The 18,476-nt window shown below is 38.8% G+C and overlaps 1 protein-coding gene across 3 annotated transcripts in view; it reads right to left on the bottom strand.

Moving 5' to 3' along the window:
- Positions 1–18,476, bottom strand: part of ODAD2 (outer dynein arm docking complex subunit 2) — a 132,141-nt gene that overhangs the window by 38,937 nt on the left and 74,728 nt on the right. For all 3 annotated transcript variants that reach the window (XM_029077607.2, XM_029077609.2, XM_029077608.2), the window contains exon 17: positions 13,998–14,112. In XM_029077607.2, the coding sequence (XP_028933440.1) occupies positions 13,998–14,112 (115 nt within the window). The remainder of the gene's footprint in view (positions 1–13,997; positions 14,113–18,476) is intronic.

Raw genomic sequence — 18,476 nt, 5'->3', positions numbered from 1 at the left:
TAGTGCCATCTACATATATATAACACCAGTCAATGGTATTTGAGTGCTTACAGTGTGCAGAGCACTGTACTGAGCACTTGGGAGAGTACAACAGAGTTGGTAAACACGTTCATTGCTCACAAGGAGCTCATAGTCCAAAGGGAGCTCACATTAAATGGTAAGACAGGATTAAAAAACAACAACAAAAAAACCCGAGTGAGATCCTGGGGTGCAGAAGACCACAACATCCAGTCAAATCACATCACACTTTCTCTACGTAGAGCATGTGAGGAGAATAGTCAACTATCTATGGTCAAGAAGGAATCATCAGAGAAAGGGTGGATAAAGTAATTGCTTCAAGACAGAGTGAAGAAAAATATCTCAAATGCTGTGGCATAACTGGCTAGTTGGGATAAAACCTAAGAAGACCGGTTATTATTATTATTGTTATATTAGTTAAGTCCTTACTATGTGTCAAGATCTGTTCTAAACATGGGGGTAGATATAAGTTCATCAACTTGGGCAAAGTCCTATCCCACATGGGGACCAAAGTCTACGTAGGAAGGAGAACAGGAACTGAACAAGACAAAACAGTAGCCTAGGAAATAGCAATCAGAAATTAGGGAACTATTATGGAACTAAATCATGATATCAAGAGGGAAAAACCACAGGTGGGTCAGGCCCTGTGGGTAACAGATTCAACAGTGCAGTAAAAGGGAATTTTTATAGCCACCTGAAGGGACTATCAGTCAGGATTTGGTTTTATTAGTCACACCTGTTCACTCACACATACAGAAAGTTAGTGCCACCTTTAAACTGAAATTCCAGTTATATAAAGGAAATAATTATCAGAAAATATTTTATTACATAGGTCACCTAAAAACAAGTCATCACCCACTATATTAGCTATTGGCCAACTATGAACTTTATTATGTCTAATTTGGGGCCTTGCAGTTTAAGAAAGATGATAAACTTGGAAAGGGCCAAAGGGACCAATAAAAATGATTACCAAATTGAAAACTCGCATGGCCTAGTGGAAAGAGCACAGGCCTGGGAGTCAGAAACCCTGGGTTTTAATTCCTGGCTCTACCACTTATCTACTGTGTGACCTTGGACAAGTCACTTAAGTTCTCTGTGCCTCAGTTACTTCATCTGTAAAATGGGGATTGAGACTGTGAACCACATGTGAGACAGGGACTATATGCTAGCTGATCATATTGCAGCTATCCCAGTGCTTAGTACAGTGCCTGGCATATTGTAAGTGCTTAACAAATACCATCAGGAAAAAATAAAAAAAAACAAAACAAAAAACTGGACCTATAAGGACAGGCTAAAGGAATCAGTGTTACTAATCCTGAATAACTGGTGAATGAGAGGCACCTTCAGTCAACAACATTTCCATTGTCTCTGGAAGTTTACAACTTTAGAGTCATCTTGATTTTTTTCCTCTTTCATATTCAGTCGGTTTCTGAATTCAGTTAGTTCATTATTCTTTCATGGTCCTGTCCCTCCCTCTCTGGGCTTACAACCTTTACTCTGATTAAAGGTCATGGCTAAATAGCCTCTCAATCCTTCTTCAAACCTCTCTGCTCTTCAGAAAGTTGAACATATCAGTTCATTCTCTCAATCGATCAATGATGTTTATTAAGTACTTACAGTGGGCAGAGCACTGTACCAAGCGCTTGAGAGAGTATCATACAATAGAGCCCGTAGGCATGTTCCCTGCCCACAAGGAGCTTACAAGCTAGAGGGCGAGTCAGGCATAAAAATTAATTACACATATCTACCTAAGTGCTGTAGGGCTGAGGGTGCAATGATTATCAAGTGCAATATATCAAGGGTACACATGCAAATACATAGGCGCTGCAGAAAGGAGAGGGAACTGGGGAAATGGAGGCCTAGGCAGGGGAGGCCACTTGGAGGAGATGTGACTGCAGGAGGGATTCGCATTTGGGGACAGTGGTGGTCTGTAGTATATGAGGAGGGAGGGAGTTTCAGGCCAGAAGGACAAGGTAGGCAAGGGGTCAGCGGCAAGACAGATGAGATCGTAGGATGGTGTTAGAGTGAAGAGTACGGGCTGGGGTCAGAGTAGAAACTCAGAAAAATCATCTTAAGGCATTGTTCAAAAATAACTACCCTCCTGATAAATCTCAATGGCCATCCAATTCTTATTGTATTAAAACAGAAACTCAAACTACTGGCTTTTGAGGCTTTTCAACATGGGTTTCCATTTTACATATCTCCTCATCTCTCTTGCTACTCCCAATTTAATTTTCTACCTGTACCTGTTCAGGATTCTTTGGCCTCCAACCCCTCACTCACACCTTTCCCCTTTTCCCTCTCTCTCTCTCCCCCCTCCTACTTAAAGGCCACTTTGTTAAGAGGCATTCTCTGACTTTAAATTACAGTAGGAAGGATGTAAGTTAGACATTAGGACTAGGTTCTGAATTCAAAGTCTGTGAGAAGGTGGATGTTACTAAGAGATGAAAAGTTTTCTTGGGATTATAAAGGAAATGATGAATAAGTGTTAGAAATAAGATGCAGCAGACATTCAAATCCTCTAATTCTATTTTTTTTCCTGAAATTATTGCTCCCGTATATCAGTGGAAATGATTGTTTGAAAATAGAGTCCGTTTCTTCATCCCATTACATTCTTATACATTATATATGAAGCAGTGTGGCCTAGTGGATAGATAGAGCAAGGGTCTGGGAGTCAAAAGGACCTGGGTTCTAGTTCTGACTCGGCGGCCACTCGTCTGCTGTATGACCTCAGGAAGTCACTCACCTTCTCTGTGCCTCAATTACTTCCTCTGTAAAATGGGGATTAAAACTGTGAGGCCCATGTGGGACATGGACTATAGAGAAGCAGCATGGTGTAGTGGATAGAGCACAGGTCTGGGAGTCAAAAGGTCATGGGTTCTAATCCCAGCTCCGCCACTCTTCTGATGTGAGACCCTGGACAAGTCACGTCTCTGTGCCTCAGTTACTTCATCTGTAAAATAGGCATTGAGACGCTGAGCCCCACATGGGACAGGTTCTGTGTCCAATCCAATTCGTTGTAACCACCCCAGCACTTTGAACAGTGCCTGGCACATATTAACTGCATAACAAATACTAAAAATTATTATTATTATTATTATCCAACCCCATTACCTTGCATCTACCCCAGCACTTAGAACAGTGCCTGGCATATAGTAAACACTTAACAAATACCATTTAAAAAACGTGTAAATCTGGTTTGCCCAAGAATTAGTTGTATTAGCAACATTCAACTTCTTATCCATATAATTATAGAATCGTAAACCTGGAAGGAACTCTAAAAGGTCATCTAATCCATGTGAAAATTACTTTCAGATGTATATGGTTATATGTGCTCCCTACCATACGTCTGAAATGAAATCAGGCTGGGCATCTTTAAATCCAGGAGGAAGTAGAGAACACAACAAAAATTTCAATGACAATGCTTCATTTCAGATTTGGAATTTTAAATCATTTTCAAAAATATATTCCAAAAGTTAAAAGCATCTAAGTAGTATTTATGTGCTAGTTAACCTGTCAACTCTCTGCCAGTAGCAAAATTACACAACTTTTTCTTAGGAAAAAAGTATTCTTCAATAAACTCACATACATTAGTTTAGAAATACAACTGTCTTCCAAAAGATTTTCATCCATATAGATTTTCTAGGTTTACTTTTGATTTTCTTTGTTTCTCTAGATTCAGTTGAGAGGAAATGCCACAGAAGCAGGGCCATACTGGGAAAAATAACAAAAATGAGCTCATCTGCCCAAAGCTCAATGAGATCATGAACTTAGTTCACTCACATCTTCAAATCCATGGATAAAAGTGTACTCCTTAACCTGGCAAATTGAAGATTCTCCCCCTCTCCTCCAGCCAACCCCCAAAGCTTTGGGTTTTTGGTTTCTGAAGTATTTTTGTAGGCTTGGACTTTTAACATAAATACAATTTTGGCCTTCAGTTTTATGTAAGCCAGGAGAATAGGTCAGAGGATGGAAAAGCAATTTGCACACCAAAACTGTCTAAGGTAAAAGGTAAAAGGATTGAACATAGCTATAATTTTCACCTTCTGACATACCCTCAATAGTTTTTTTATTGCCATTTTCACTACTCTTTAACCTTGTCATTATCCTGGACTCATCCCTCTCATTCAACCCGCACATTCACACTTCCCCCCTTCAAAGGCCTACTGACGGCTCACCTCCTCCAGGAGGACTTCCCAGACTAACCCCCCCCTTTTCCTCAGCTCCCCCTCCCCACTGCCCTGACTTGTTTCCTTTGCACTACCCATCCCTCTCCACAGCACTTGTATATACATATCTATAATTCTATTTATTTATATTAACCTCTGTTTACTTATTTTGATGTGTACATATCTATAAATCTATTTATATTGATGCTATTGATGCCTGTTTACTTGTTTTGATGTCTGTCTCCCCGCTTCTAGAATGTAAACCCATTGCGGGCAGGGGATCGTCCCTCTTTATTGCTGAACTGTACTTTCCAAGTACTTTGTACAGTGCTTTGCACAAAGTAAGCGCTTAATAAATACAACTGAATGAATATCCACCTCCGCAAAAAGAAACTCCTCACCATTGGCTTTAAAAGCACTCAATCACCTTACTCGCTCCTATTTTACCTCACTGATTTCCTACTACAATGCAGCATATTCATTTTACTCCTTTAGTGTCAAGCTACTCCTGTACTTCTAGTTCATCTATCTTATGACTGACCACTCATCGACATCCTCCTGCCTGTGGCCCGGGACTCCCTCCCCAGTCGTGTCTGATAGACCAGCGCTCTCCTTACCTTCAAAGTCTTATTAAAATCACATCTCCTCCAAGAGGTCTTCACCGACTAAGCCCTCATTTTGCCTACACCCTCTCTCTTCTGTGTCGCCCTTGCACTTGGATTTGAACCTTTATTCATCCCACCCTCAGCCCCAAAGCATTTATGTACATATCTGAAATTTCTTTTCATGTCTGTCATCCCCTCTAGACTGTAAACTCTAATATGACTTCCAGCTATGTAATATCGTACTCTCCCAACTGCTTGGTTCAGTGTTCTGCACACAGTAAGCACTCAGTAAAAATGACTGATTGCTCACATTGTTGCTTTGGTGAAACTTTAGTTTGCACTTGAACAAATCTGTAGATGTAGGGATCAAGGCAGACATTTGCTCAACCTATATAGGTGTGGGAAGAAGGTAGGCAGAAGTTTTGGACTTTTTTGGGCACGGAAGGTTGAAAGAAAATCTACCCAATTATTCCATGATGAGTTTTTTCTTTGCTTCAAAAACATAATCAATCAGTGGCATTTACTGAATGCTTACTATGTGTAGAGCACTGTACTATGCACTTGGGAGAGTACAATGCAATAGCTGGTAGACATGATCCCTGCCCTCAAGGGGTTCACAACCTAGTAGTTAATGAAAGTGGATGGGAAACTGACCCGGGAATGTCCACTGACACCATCTCCAGAGGGAAAACGTCCTTGTTATTTTCTAATTCTAAAATTATCTCATCCCTGAGTTCATCAGGGGACAGTGAAGTGCTCTCCGAGCACCAAATTGACATCTTCGTGATACTCTGGAAGCAAGCAATGTAACTGGATAAAATTCCAACTAACAGAAATACAAAATTAAATATTACACAAAATTGAACTAAAGCCTTGGGTAAACTTAGAGTCCTAGAAATATACTTTAAAAACATTTCTGGTATTTATTTTAAATTTAATAGAAAAACAGCAGGGCAATATTTACAGATTAATGAATAAAACAGAAAACTAGCAGGTTTTGGCACAGTGAGATTAAACTAATGGGTATGGAATTCTTCCTGGGGCCGCAGGCGAAAAAGAGAATTGGCAGTTGTCTAATGAGGTGAGAGATACCTTATGTATCCCTAAAAACACATACAGCATAAACCTACCCTGTCTGAAGACACAAATTTTAACTAGATGAGCTATAAAACATTGCCCGATGCCATTACAAACCATGGTCCTCAAAATAGTATCTGACATAGTACCTTGAGAAAGAACTGATGTTTCAACAGGACTTCAAAGGAAACAGTATATGAATATGGCAAGAAAGACAAAACTAGACATCTTGGTTTCTTTGTGGTAACCATTTCCACTTGGGTTTTATACTAATTAGTGAATGAACAGTACGTTGCTTTGTTGGCTTTACCGCAACAGGCTTTTTGTACATTCTTGGTAGCAAAACATAAATAGAACATTTTTCCAGCTATTGCTTTACTAAAGTTCTTCCAGTGTCTCAAAAGTAGCCCTTCCAAAAAGCCAAAATAGAAACATCAGCTCTGTGTGTTCCCTCATGAATTGGAAAGACTAACTGTTATGAATAAAAATACATGGCAAAAAATCTCTCAGGCTCAGTCCACACAGCACGAAGAAGAGGGCTGGCAATTCTTTGGTGAATTCAAGCTACCTAAGACCATCGGCCAAATTTCAAGATAAAATGTAGAGGATGATTTAACTGGATTTATCAGGCTAAATGGATTAGTGATGTTAGTGGCTAATCCCCACTCCTCTTGGTTTTAACAGATAATGGTCTGAGTTTCAGAAAATCTCAGATTTTGTTAAATTCCAAGAGAACATATATAACATAAGGAAAACATTTCTTCAATGTTCCTAATGCTGACGGTTTGGATTGTTGGATTTTAACTTGCCTTCATTGTTGCGCGTATTACAGTATTATTATTATTTGTCTATTCTCCCTTGCCTAGATTTTTAGTTCCTTTTGGGGACAAGAACTGTGCTTAAATTGATTTTCCTCTGTTTACTTCAGCTTTCCTTACAGAGCATTGCACATTGCATTTAGAGAAGCAGCGTGGCTCACTGGAAAGAGCACGGGCTTTGGAGTCAGAGGTCATGGGTTCAAACCCCGGCTCTGCCACTTGCCAGCTGTGTGACTTTGGGCAAGTCACTTAACTTCTCGGTGCCTCAGTTCCCTCATCTGTAAAATGGGGATTAAGACTGTGAGCCCCACGTGGGACAACCTGATTCCCCTGTGTCTACCCCAGTGCTTAGAACAGTGCTCGGCACATAGTAAGCGCTTAACAAATACCAACATTATTATTATTATTATTTAGAGATGAAATAAATAATATTTTTTAGATTACTAATGTTGCAAATCATCAATGAACAGGATTGTCTCAATAAATGCACTGAAGATAAGATAGTTTTAAAAAGCATAGATTAAAAAAAGACATAAGCAAAAATATCCCACTACATTTCAAAACTTAGGGAAAATCTTCATAAAAACCTACACCTCTACGGCAAACTGTATCTCCCAAGCACTTAGTACAGTGCTCTGCACACAAGTGCTCAATAAATATATGGTTGATTACTTCAGCCACATAAACATCATTTTATTATTGATCTCTAGCTTTCTTATCTTATAGCTAAAAATCAAATTACAGTAAGTTCTCAAATACCCATCCTTTTGGAAGGGATCAGTTGTGAAGGTAATCAAAAGAATGGATAACCTACATACTTTTCTTCTACTCAGGAAATAAACCTGGAGCTTCCCATTCAAGTTTCAATATCCACCAATGTGGCCACGGTGCTGCCTGATATTTCCTGAACGGCAGAGCCAAAGTCATTTTTATTTCATTTCCAGCTGCCTCCCTGGGGTCCAATTCACTTGCATGGGAAGGGCATGACACCTATATCGGCATGCAGGCCCTGTTGGTGAATTCTGACTACTGTAGAATTAGAGACCTTTGCTTTCTGGGGAGGGGTGTGCACATGTGCATACACAGGCACACGTATTCAGGAGAAAGGGGAGGGGAGAATAATCATAATCATCATAATGGTATTTGTTCAGCACTTACTATGTGTGAAGCACTGTACTAAGTTTGAACTTGATACAAGACAGTGAGATTGCACACAGTACCTGTCCCACATAGGGCTCACCACCTAAGGGAGAGGAAGAACAGGTATTTAGCCCATTTTACAGATGAAGAAACTGAGGGCCATGTAGATTAAATGACTGGGCCAAGGTCACACAGAAGGCAAGGGGCAGAACCAGGATCAGAAATCAAGTCCTCAGCCTCCCAGGCCTGTACTCTATCCCCTAGGTCACATTGCTTCTGAAGCCAGCTGTGCTTTGGCAACAACTGCCTGAAAAAAGAATAGATAGAGCGGGTGAGTGGATTATGTGCTGATAATTCTTCTATGACTAATTGGAAATTTAAACTAAATCAACAAAATACACTTGAACAAGTATATGAATGGTCCATTTGTAGACCTTCTTTGCCTTGATTTTTTTAAAAATTAGCATTAGGCTTCCCCATCTTTCTCTCATAAAATGAAAGCATACTAAATGCAAAAGCATAATTCTTTGCTGAAAAAAAGAAGCAGGATAGATGACCATTGCTAAATATTAATATGGGAGGTTCTCATTTTTCATAATTTTAAAGCATGAGCAAAGGAAGGCAAATGACAGTGCTTCCAAATCTTGGCTCTGTATGTTGGGTTTTGGTTAACAATACAATTCTGACATTAGACATAGGACAAAGAGCATCACATTTCAAGCCTAAGGCTAACTCTGAACTCTATACTTATAAAATACTGAGCATTTATATACTGTACAATTTTAACTGGTTAAAAACCTAAATTCACAATGATTTTACATTTTCAATAAGTCTCATATGGTATGATTCAAGGAATATTTTTTTCTTTTCTTTAATGAAAAGCATATTTGTGGAAAAATATTTACATTACAAAATTCAATTTCAAAAGTGGCATAGAAGATATATGTTATGATGTTTTAGAGTGCTTTAAGATAAAGCTGGAAAAATTCTAAGCCAGATTTTCAGTTCGGGCATTATTTATTGAGCACTTGAAAGATGAACGTCACTGTAAGGACATACCCTGGGGGTTACAGCTACCTTAAGATACCTATGGCCATACTGCATCATTATGGGTTGTAGTAGGAGATGAGCCAGGTAAGGTAGGATGGGGAGAACTTTTTAAGTGCCTTTCTGCTATATTGCTGTGCTGTACTTTCCCAAGAGCTTAGTACAGTGTCCTGCACACAGTGAGAGCTCAATAAATATGACTGATTAAAAGCCAAAGGTAAGAACAATGCTCTGGGCAGTAGCGGGAAGTAAAGACTGACCTGGGGAGATACAGGAGGCAGGCAGGTCAACAAGGAGGCTGAGGCAGCAGTCAAGGTGGGATAAGTGCTTGGATCAGCACAGTAGCAGTTTGGATGGAGAGGAGCGAGTCAATTCTAGAGATTTTACGAAGGTAGACCTGACAGGATTTGGTGACAGATTGACTACGTGTGTTGAATGGGACAGATGAGTCGACGCTTAGTACTCAACCTTGCACAAAGTGATTAACAAATATCACTTAAAAAAAAACCGAACATTTCAGGCTTGAGAGACAGGGAGGATGGTGGTATCATCTTCAGTGGTAGGAAAGTCTTGGAGAGGTCATAACACCTAAATTAGATCTGTGTCTATCCTACTTTTAAAACTCTCCATGGCAGAAATTCCACAACCTCCTTTGGACTGCTGTTAAATATTCTCTGGCCTTATGCTGTAAATTAAACCCTGTCCTCTTACTGCAGACATATAAAAGAATGTCAATAGCCTCCTCCAAAGAACACTTACTATACTAGAAGACAGTTATTAATTCATTCCCCTGTCTTCTTTTCCCTAGATCAATTAAACCAAATTCTATTGCTACTAAATCAAGTTTCTGGAGCACTTACTGTGTGCAGTGCACTATACTAAGCACTTGGGAGAATACAATGAAATAGAATTGGTAGAAACATTTGCTGACTACAATGAGCTTACAGTGTAGAGGAGAGACAGACATTAATATAAACTAGGGACATGTACATGAGTGCTGTGGGAAGGATTAATAAAGGGTGCAAATGAAAGTGCAAAGGCACGGCAGAAGGGAGTGGGAGAAGAGGAAATGAGGGCTTAGTTGGGGAATGCCTCTTGGGGAGTTGGGTTTTTATTACGGTTTTGAAGGTGGGGAGAGTGATCGCCTGTAGAATCTAAAAAACGAAGTAAGTTCTAAGCCAGAGCCAGGGAGTGAGTGAGAGTTCAGCACCAAGAAATTGATCAATTCCTCTAGCCCCTTCGCCACCTCAGGCCCCCTCCACCTCTTTTCGAATGCAAATTTCCCTTTAGTACTCATTTCGGCATTTAGACCAAAGTGTAGATTGTACACTGACTATAAATCCAGAAGTAAACATTCTTGGTAAAGAACTAACATTAGACCCTACCCTAAAGAACTCCAGGCCAAAGAAATCTCATTTTGTGCTTTAAAAATCAATCTGACCAGGAAGTAGAACAAATTCAGCCAGGGGGATTACATTTTAAAAATGACTTGACAAATTCCTTAAGGAAACTGGAGATATTATGAAGCTTGCAAATGCTGACCAGTGGGTAGCACTGAAAAGTGTTGTATTGGAGTCAAAAGTATCTACTAAAATGTTCACAGTACCTTTAAAAGAACTTCTAAAGAGGACAAAAATAACAGCAGCAAAAATACACGTAAAAGGAAAACAATAGTTATTTTTAGCTAAACTCTGATGAGGTTTCTCTAGTTATTCCCCTGATTCCCCTTTCCATTTCCTGTTGCTCTTGAGAATAAAATTTATAGATGATCCAAATACTATGAGAATGATGGCTTTTATATGGTACTAAATCTACACACATGAAATAGAAAAATTGGTTCATAATAAGCTTGTTCTCTTGAGAATGCTAGCAAAAATTTAATGACTAAATAGGTTCTGACCCATGTTCAAATATCCAACTAAGTTCTGGATGTGCATTTAAACAACTAAACTTTTTGAAGCTAATTCGTCCCTATACAATCTCTTAGTTTCTAAAATTACACTTATTGAGAAAATCAAGCTAACTGTGAATTGAGATAGAGAAATTATCCAAGCATCACAAAAGAAAGGAATTGAATTTCCTTCCTGTTCTTTTACACATGAACAATGTTTTCCTTATGTGACAGATTGAAACTAAAAACTTTATTCTGTAAAGAACATTGCATTTATGCCTAAAAATACTATTGTAGATTAAGGTCTCTTCACAAAAAACAGTAGTATTTTACATGTAGAACACCTTAGAAAGCTTAATATGTCAAATGAAATTGGTCAGTTTGTATTTCTTCTGCCCAAAAATGTCATGGTAAGTTCATACAAATAAACTTTAATTAGCAAAAAGGAGTCTTTTTATTACTTTTCTTTCCTTCAGTGGAAGCCGGGCATTCTTCTTCTCTCAAGTCAAGTACATATTAAAAATCACAACTTCTAAAATACACAATTTAAACTTAAAAAATAATCCATCTGTTATAAATAATTTATTCACTGGGTGACACACTAACTAGTGCTGATAACATATGCCTTAGAATTATTTAGTGGGGCAAGAGAAAGCAGTTGAAGAAAACATAAATACTTCTTTCTCAGGTTACTACTATATTCAGTTTTGAAATAATTCACTAATTAATTTTGTAGTTTTGAATTCATTCATACATTTTGAAGCAGGAGAAGACAGTTCATTTGGATGGCTTAAACCATCCACCCCACCCTCTTGTCCCCGACCCCTACTCTCATACATTATGCCCCAGGTTAACGTCTTCCTCTTGTCCAGCCACTCTTTCACTTTAAATCCTCTCTCTTTTTCAGGCCTCACTGGATATGGAGAACCTTTCCCACAAAAACCCTTCATATATTTGAAGACAGTTATTAAGTCACCACTTATACATTCTCTTTTCTAAGCTGAGCAACTCCAATCAATTTCTTTAACCCATTGTTCTGTCAGGAATTTTATCAAAAAGGTAGCAAGTAGATAATACTAAAAATTGAATTAATGCTCATTATTAAGCTTTCTTTTACTCCTCAAAGTCTTCCACGTCTCCTCAATATCACTGCCTTTCACTAATTCCTCTTTGCTCCATCTAGAAATACCTTGCCCAGGTCCTGATCACCACAGGCTGAGTTGCTACCATCCAGCCTATCCATTCCACTAAAACATTCTGCAATTTGTGGGCAAAAAACAACATCCAGACTGCCTCCACTCCTCCAACATCACTACCACCACCCAGAATGCTCATTCTGAAACTTTTTATTCTGAAGCAGAGTTCCTGCCATCTCAGCTTACTTCTAGTATTGGTTATTCCATTTTTTGATAAGTGAAAAGAAGAATTTAAATGAAATACTAGACTGAAAATCTTCACTACAAGCCTGTCTCAATGCTGAGTCTGTGAAACGAAGCATTTGAGCTTCATTATGGTTATAACCAATCTTGCATCTATCCCAGTGCTTAGTACAGTGCTTGGCAAATAGTAAGCACTTAAATGTCACAATTATCATTACTATTATTACCAGGCCCTCTGTGGAGTCTGGTAAGTTTGGGCACCTCCTCCTATCATCCTCTTTTTCCTTTCCTCACAGAGTAGCCTGGAAAAAGTGTGTGAATAAGGCATAGAAAATGTACAGGCTGCGGACCAGATTCACCTCATCAATTTATTTCATCTGGCTTCTGGGCCAGATTGGGATTGCCAATATCTTGATGAAAGTGCAAATATTTCCACCTGAGGTGTCTCCTACCTGGCTCTGAGCATGCCATGAATACAGGCAGTGAATGCCACGTGCCACCAATGCTCATGGGTCACACAGCATGATGGGGTCGCTAACTGCATCCCTAACAGGCTTGGAGTCAGGTAGGTGTTACTTTAGAAGGAACAGCTGCCCTTGCATAATTCTGAGCCTCCCTCGCCCCCTAATACTCACCCTAATTGCTTGAAAGTACTCTGCCCACATCAAAATGACATAAATGGTCTTGCAGTCAAAATATTGCCACCCCTGGCACAGAGGCTGTGCAGGAGCATGTGAACTGATAAACTAAAGAGGGACTAGCTGGGAGAAAGTGAATAAGAAGGTGAGTATGCCTCGGAAAAGTGAGGGTTTCACGGCTATTTGATAAGGAGGTGGATGAGAGAGTGATAGTGTGGGATCTTCTGAATTTTAGAATCATTCATTAATTTTCAATGTATTTGTAGTTTGGTATTTTTGGACTTCTGATCCCAACAGACTGGTTTACTGAGAGTTCCTGACTTTTTCCCCTGGGTTGGAGGGGAAACCACTATTCATAACTATTGGTTAGCTTTTTTTTTGCTGGAGACTTGAAATAAGTCAATTACGTCAGTCCCATTCCTACTGGGCACATATCTTTATTACCAAAACCAGTAACCACAACTGGCACTCTCTTAAGAAGATTGAAGAGAAGTTAGGAAGTAAATTTACTTAGAAATTTAACTATATTCGCAGTCTCAGTGGCTGCCCCTCTCAAAGAGGCTGGATTATTTAATAGCCAACTCTTGATAATTCACAGATTATAGTACTGTACAGATGGCCCCAAACCCTTTCGTTTTGTTTTCAAACCCACTGCCAAGCCTTTTACCAGTACAGCTATCAAATGGCAAAAATTTAGTTTCACCTCCTCTCCCTCACCCTGCACACTGCCCTGAGGAGCTTCCAACAAGCACTGAAATTATTAAAAAGCAGGAAATGGGAAGAAAATGAAACAAGAGAAGAAACAAGAAGCCGGGACAATCCCCACACAATACAATTGGCCTATGAATAGTAAAGACTACACCAAAGTAGCTAGGACCAAAGAAGAATAGCTCATTTTAAAATCCTTCTTTTCTAACACCAATCCATAATATTAATTTTATTGTGAAATAGTCAAATACAGTAGTACGAACACACTTGGGGTGAACCAATTTCTGCTCAATTTATTGTGAAATTGATATTCTTCAAATGGAGAATAGCCATAGAAAGCAACAGAATACTTCAATGATTTGAATTCTAAAAGAGTGAAAATCCTTTTAGCAGGTGGAAAAATAGTTTCATAAGAAATCTAAAGAAATTTAAGAATGTTAAAGAGATTCATAAATCTAATCGGCAAATGACATTACTGAATTCAATTATTTTAGTAAACTCTCTCACCTTTGCATTTTCAATGCAGGGACAAATGGCCCAGGCTGCACTAGACTGAACATCTGGATGAGGATTCTTCAATAAGGACCATAACAAACGGACTCCATCTAAGCGATCAATTATCCTGTTTTAAAGCACATTAAACCAATAAGCATTAATGACAGGGTAAGAAATATCAAGCTGAAATTATGTCATTCTGTTTAAATGATGTCAAATATTCAGTATGATTTGATTTAATGATCCTTAAAAAAAAATAGTTCTGAATTGTTGAATTTGAAGTGCAAGCCTGCCTACTATGACCGTTTTGATCCTGAAGACCAAAGGAAGGGGGTCTCTGAGAAGCTCTTTAGCGATGGCAAGGACATCTATTGTGATTTTCACTTCCCTCATAAGAGATAGGATCTTGTTCCCAGGAATTTCCATTTTAAAATCTCAGACACTTATTTTGCCATCATGGTCTGGCATATCACAAGAAGAAAATGCCTAGGCAATTTCTCCAACAAAAATTTGTGTGGAAGTTGAGACCTGAGAGAGCAATTTAATTGTCAACACACTGACTTAAATGTTTAACTCAAGAAACATAAAGCAAACTGCATGATAACCAGGATTCATGTAAACCTAAAAACAAGTCATGTGACTTTTTAATGAGCAGCATGCAAACTGAAACCTGAATTCAAACATACTGGCTTCTTTCATATAGTAACAACTAAATACTTTCCAAAACAAATATTTATGCCAAAAAACTATGTACTTAACTTTTTTATTTGGTCTACGTTTAATTTATTTACTTTACTGTATGACATATTTGAAACTCCTATGGTTCTAATCTAGCATTAGGAATTAAAATGGTCACACCACAGTGCATCCTTTGTTGGGCATGAATAACACGTAACTTGTTTTCCATGTGTTCCCTTACCAACAAGACCAACATTGAATATTGTGTTATAATTACTTAAACACACTGTAATCAAAGTATCTTCATGACTGGCCGAAAAATGAATTATCATCAGAATCATCTCTACGCCATCTGTCTCATGTTTATATATCAATCAGTCTAGGGGATCATAACTTCACATAAGGGTCCACTGAGTACTTTATATGGAGAGGAAGGCCAAACAAAACTTAATATACTTTACAAACATGGCTTTGTTCAAAAGACATGTTAAATTCAAAGCAGATGAAATGAAGATAAAGAAAAATCAAACTTACTTTGATTTTTGACCTGAGTGGAAGTTTAATTATATGTCTTATTTAGCCATGAATGCAAAAGAACTAGTTAACTAAAATATAATGTAGATCCAGTTTTGCTAACTAATGTAAAAATATCTAATTTGCATTAGGCTCCTAGAGAGTGTATTGTTCTAAAAATTGTACATAGAAGAATCTATTTGGTATATCCTCCCAGGGTGATTGATGCAAGAGGAATAGCCTCTGACATGAGTGCTGCCTGAAAACCCCAAAGGCTTTCATTTTCCCAAAGGAAAGCAATAGATTGGGCAATTTGTCTTAGGAGTTCATTTAGCTTGAAGGGTAACAAGAGCTTTCTCCAAACCTAAGGATCTCTGTCAATGTCAATCCATAATTGGTAAGGAGGAGAATTACTGTTTTTTAATTTCCAGATCTATATTTGAAAATAATGTACAAAATGACCAATTAATCACATGGCAACAGATCATACAAATTTTTTAAACTGCCCAAATACTTTTATGCCTAAAAGCCATAAAATACCACCTGGTTCCTAAATCATCTCACCATGAAAGTTTTCCCTTAGCTATACACTGATTGCCAGTCTGACCCACTATGCCACAAAGTCAATTTGCATATAACTGAATATCAATCAGTGGTATTTAATAATAATAATTCTGGTATTTGTTAAGCGCTGATTATGTGCCAGGCACTGTACTAAGAGCTGGAGTGGATACAAGTGAATCGGGTTGGACACGGTCCCTGTTAATAATGTTAATGTTGGTATTTGTTAAGCGCTTACTATGTTCCGAGCACTGTTCTAAGCGCTGGGGTAGACACAGGGGAATCAGGTTGTCCCACATGGGGCTCACAGTCTTAATCCCCATTTTACAGATGAGGTAACTGAGGCACCGAGAAGTGAAGTGACTTGCCCAAAGTCACACAGCTGATGAGTGGCTGAGCCGGAATTCGAACCCATGACCTCTGACTCCAAAGCCTGTGCTCTTTCCACTGAGCCACGCTGCTTCACATGGGGCTCAGAGTCTCAATCTCCACTGTACAGATGAAGTTACTGAGGCCCAGAGAAGTGAAGTGACTAGCCCAAGGTCACACAGCAGACAGGTGGCAGAGCCAGGGTTAGAACCTTTGACTCCCAGGCCCGTGCTCTACCCACTATACCATGCTGCTTCAAAGATTAATGGCCCCTATGGGGATCTAACCTGCCATATTGGCATCATTAACGTCATGCTCTAAGCAACTGAGCTAACTGGCCCACCCATTATTGAGTGCGTATTTTGTGCACAGTACTGTACTGGTATTTGAGAGAGTACAATACAATGGAATTGTCAGATGCAATCTCCACCCACAAGGGGTTTACAGTTTATTACAGAGCTGGTCAACTGGATTACTAGTTTTCCCTAAGCACTGTAGCCTGTTGAATGTTCTCAGAGAAAGGAAAAGAATATTATGAGCTTCAATATCAAGTAATCAATCGTATTTACTGAGTGCTTACTATGTGCAGAGCACTGTACTAAGCTCTTGGAGAGTACAACATAACAGAGTAGGAAGACATGTACTCTGGCCACAACAGGCTTAAGTATAGAGGGGGATACCGGCATTGCAATAAATAAATATATTACAGATATGTACATTCGTTTTGTGGGCCTGAGGGAGGGGTAAATGAAGGGTCAAATCTAAGTGAAAGGGCAACCCAGAAGGGAATAGGAGAAGAGGAAATGAGGACTTAGTTGGGGAAGACCCCTTGAAGAAGATGTGCTTTTAATATGGTTTTGTAGGAGAGGATTTATTGAGTAATGTTTGCAGATCATTTGTGTTAAGTGCTTGGGAGAGTACAATACAACAGAGGCTATGAAAAGGGAAGGTGTTTCTGGCCAAAGGCAGGATAGGAACAAGCGGTAACCAGTGAGATAGATGAGACTGAGGTACAGACAAGCTTGAGGAACTGAGGAGATCGAGGTATCAATGAGGCAGTCAACATTAGTTTTTATAGAGCAGCCGCTGTCAAACCTTTCCATCTCTGCAGTCACTCATGACCCAGCATGACCCACATCACCTCTCCACCAATAAAAAGGGAGGGGGAGGCAGGATTCCCAGGGCAATGAGTAGAGACAAGTTCGATCTGGAGCGCCTGAGTGCCACCCCTCTTCATATAAGATAGATGATCAGTCTCTCCACCTTCAAGGCCTCATTAAAAGCACATCTCCTCCAATAGGCCCTCCCTGACCAGGCCTAGGTTTCCTTTTCTCCCACTCCCTTCTGCATCACCCTTGCAGTTGAATTTTCACCCTTTATTCCCTCCTCCCTCAGTCCCACTGTACTTATGTATATATCTATGATTCATTTATTTATAATAATTTCTCTCTTCTCCTCTACACTGTAAGCTTGTTGTAGGCAGGGAACATGTAAGTACGATTGCTATAACCTTTTATTCAACTTGTGCATATAACATTGTAACTACATACTACATCAGCATTATTAAAATCCCCACTATGTGTCAGGGCGTATTCCTTTGTTACTTACATTATCGACTTTGATTAGTATTTTTCTGGAATTCATTTAATAATTTATTGACATAATGACAAAAATATATTGTTTATTTTAAGAACCTCCAACGTCACCTTAGTAATCATTCTGTCCTCTGGCCAGATTAAAGAATCTAGGCATATAAATACATTTTTCACATTCCAATTACCACAGAATTAATCTATACCATGCTGATTTTGATTAATAAAATCTACTAATAGCAATTACTAAAATAAACAAAAAATGGAGACAAGCTGTTTGGTTACATCACTTAATTTTAAAAAAAAACATATTATTAGCATCTGCCAGGTTTTAAGAAGCTTGACTGAATCTCCTGCCAATTGAGACCACATATGCAAATGTCAACAAACAGTGTTGTACTGACTCCACATCTTGTGCACTGGTGAAATTGTGGGGTTTAGTTTTGGCAGTGTCAACATGTCTATTTCAAAACCACAGGCTTACATGTTTTTGAACACTTTTACAGTATCTGTTACCATCCATAATGATCAATAGTATTATATGACAATGGCTCATATTAAATTTGGTCCTCTATAGAGAAGATAAAGCCCTTAATCCTCAATATTAAAAAATGGAAGTGAAACCTATATATCTTGAAATTTAGAGGGAAAAATGGAACAAGGAATGAATGCCAGGGTTGTTTGTGATCATCCCAGGAAGAAAAAGAATGATTAGAAAATAACTTTCTCAAACAAAAGAACCCTTAAAGAAATTATGATGGCATCTCTATGTTCTGCT

The sequence above is a fragment of the Ornithorhynchus anatinus genome, chromosome 13 (assembly GCF_004115215.2).
Source record: "Ornithorhynchus anatinus isolate Pmale09 chromosome 13, mOrnAna1.pri.v4, whole genome shotgun sequence".
In the NCBI taxonomy this organism is placed as follows: Eukaryota; Metazoa; Chordata; class Mammalia; order Monotremata; family Ornithorhynchidae; genus Ornithorhynchus; species Ornithorhynchus anatinus.
Note: the sequence above shows the minus strand (reverse complement) of the source record. Positions and strands in the feature narration are given on the sequence as shown.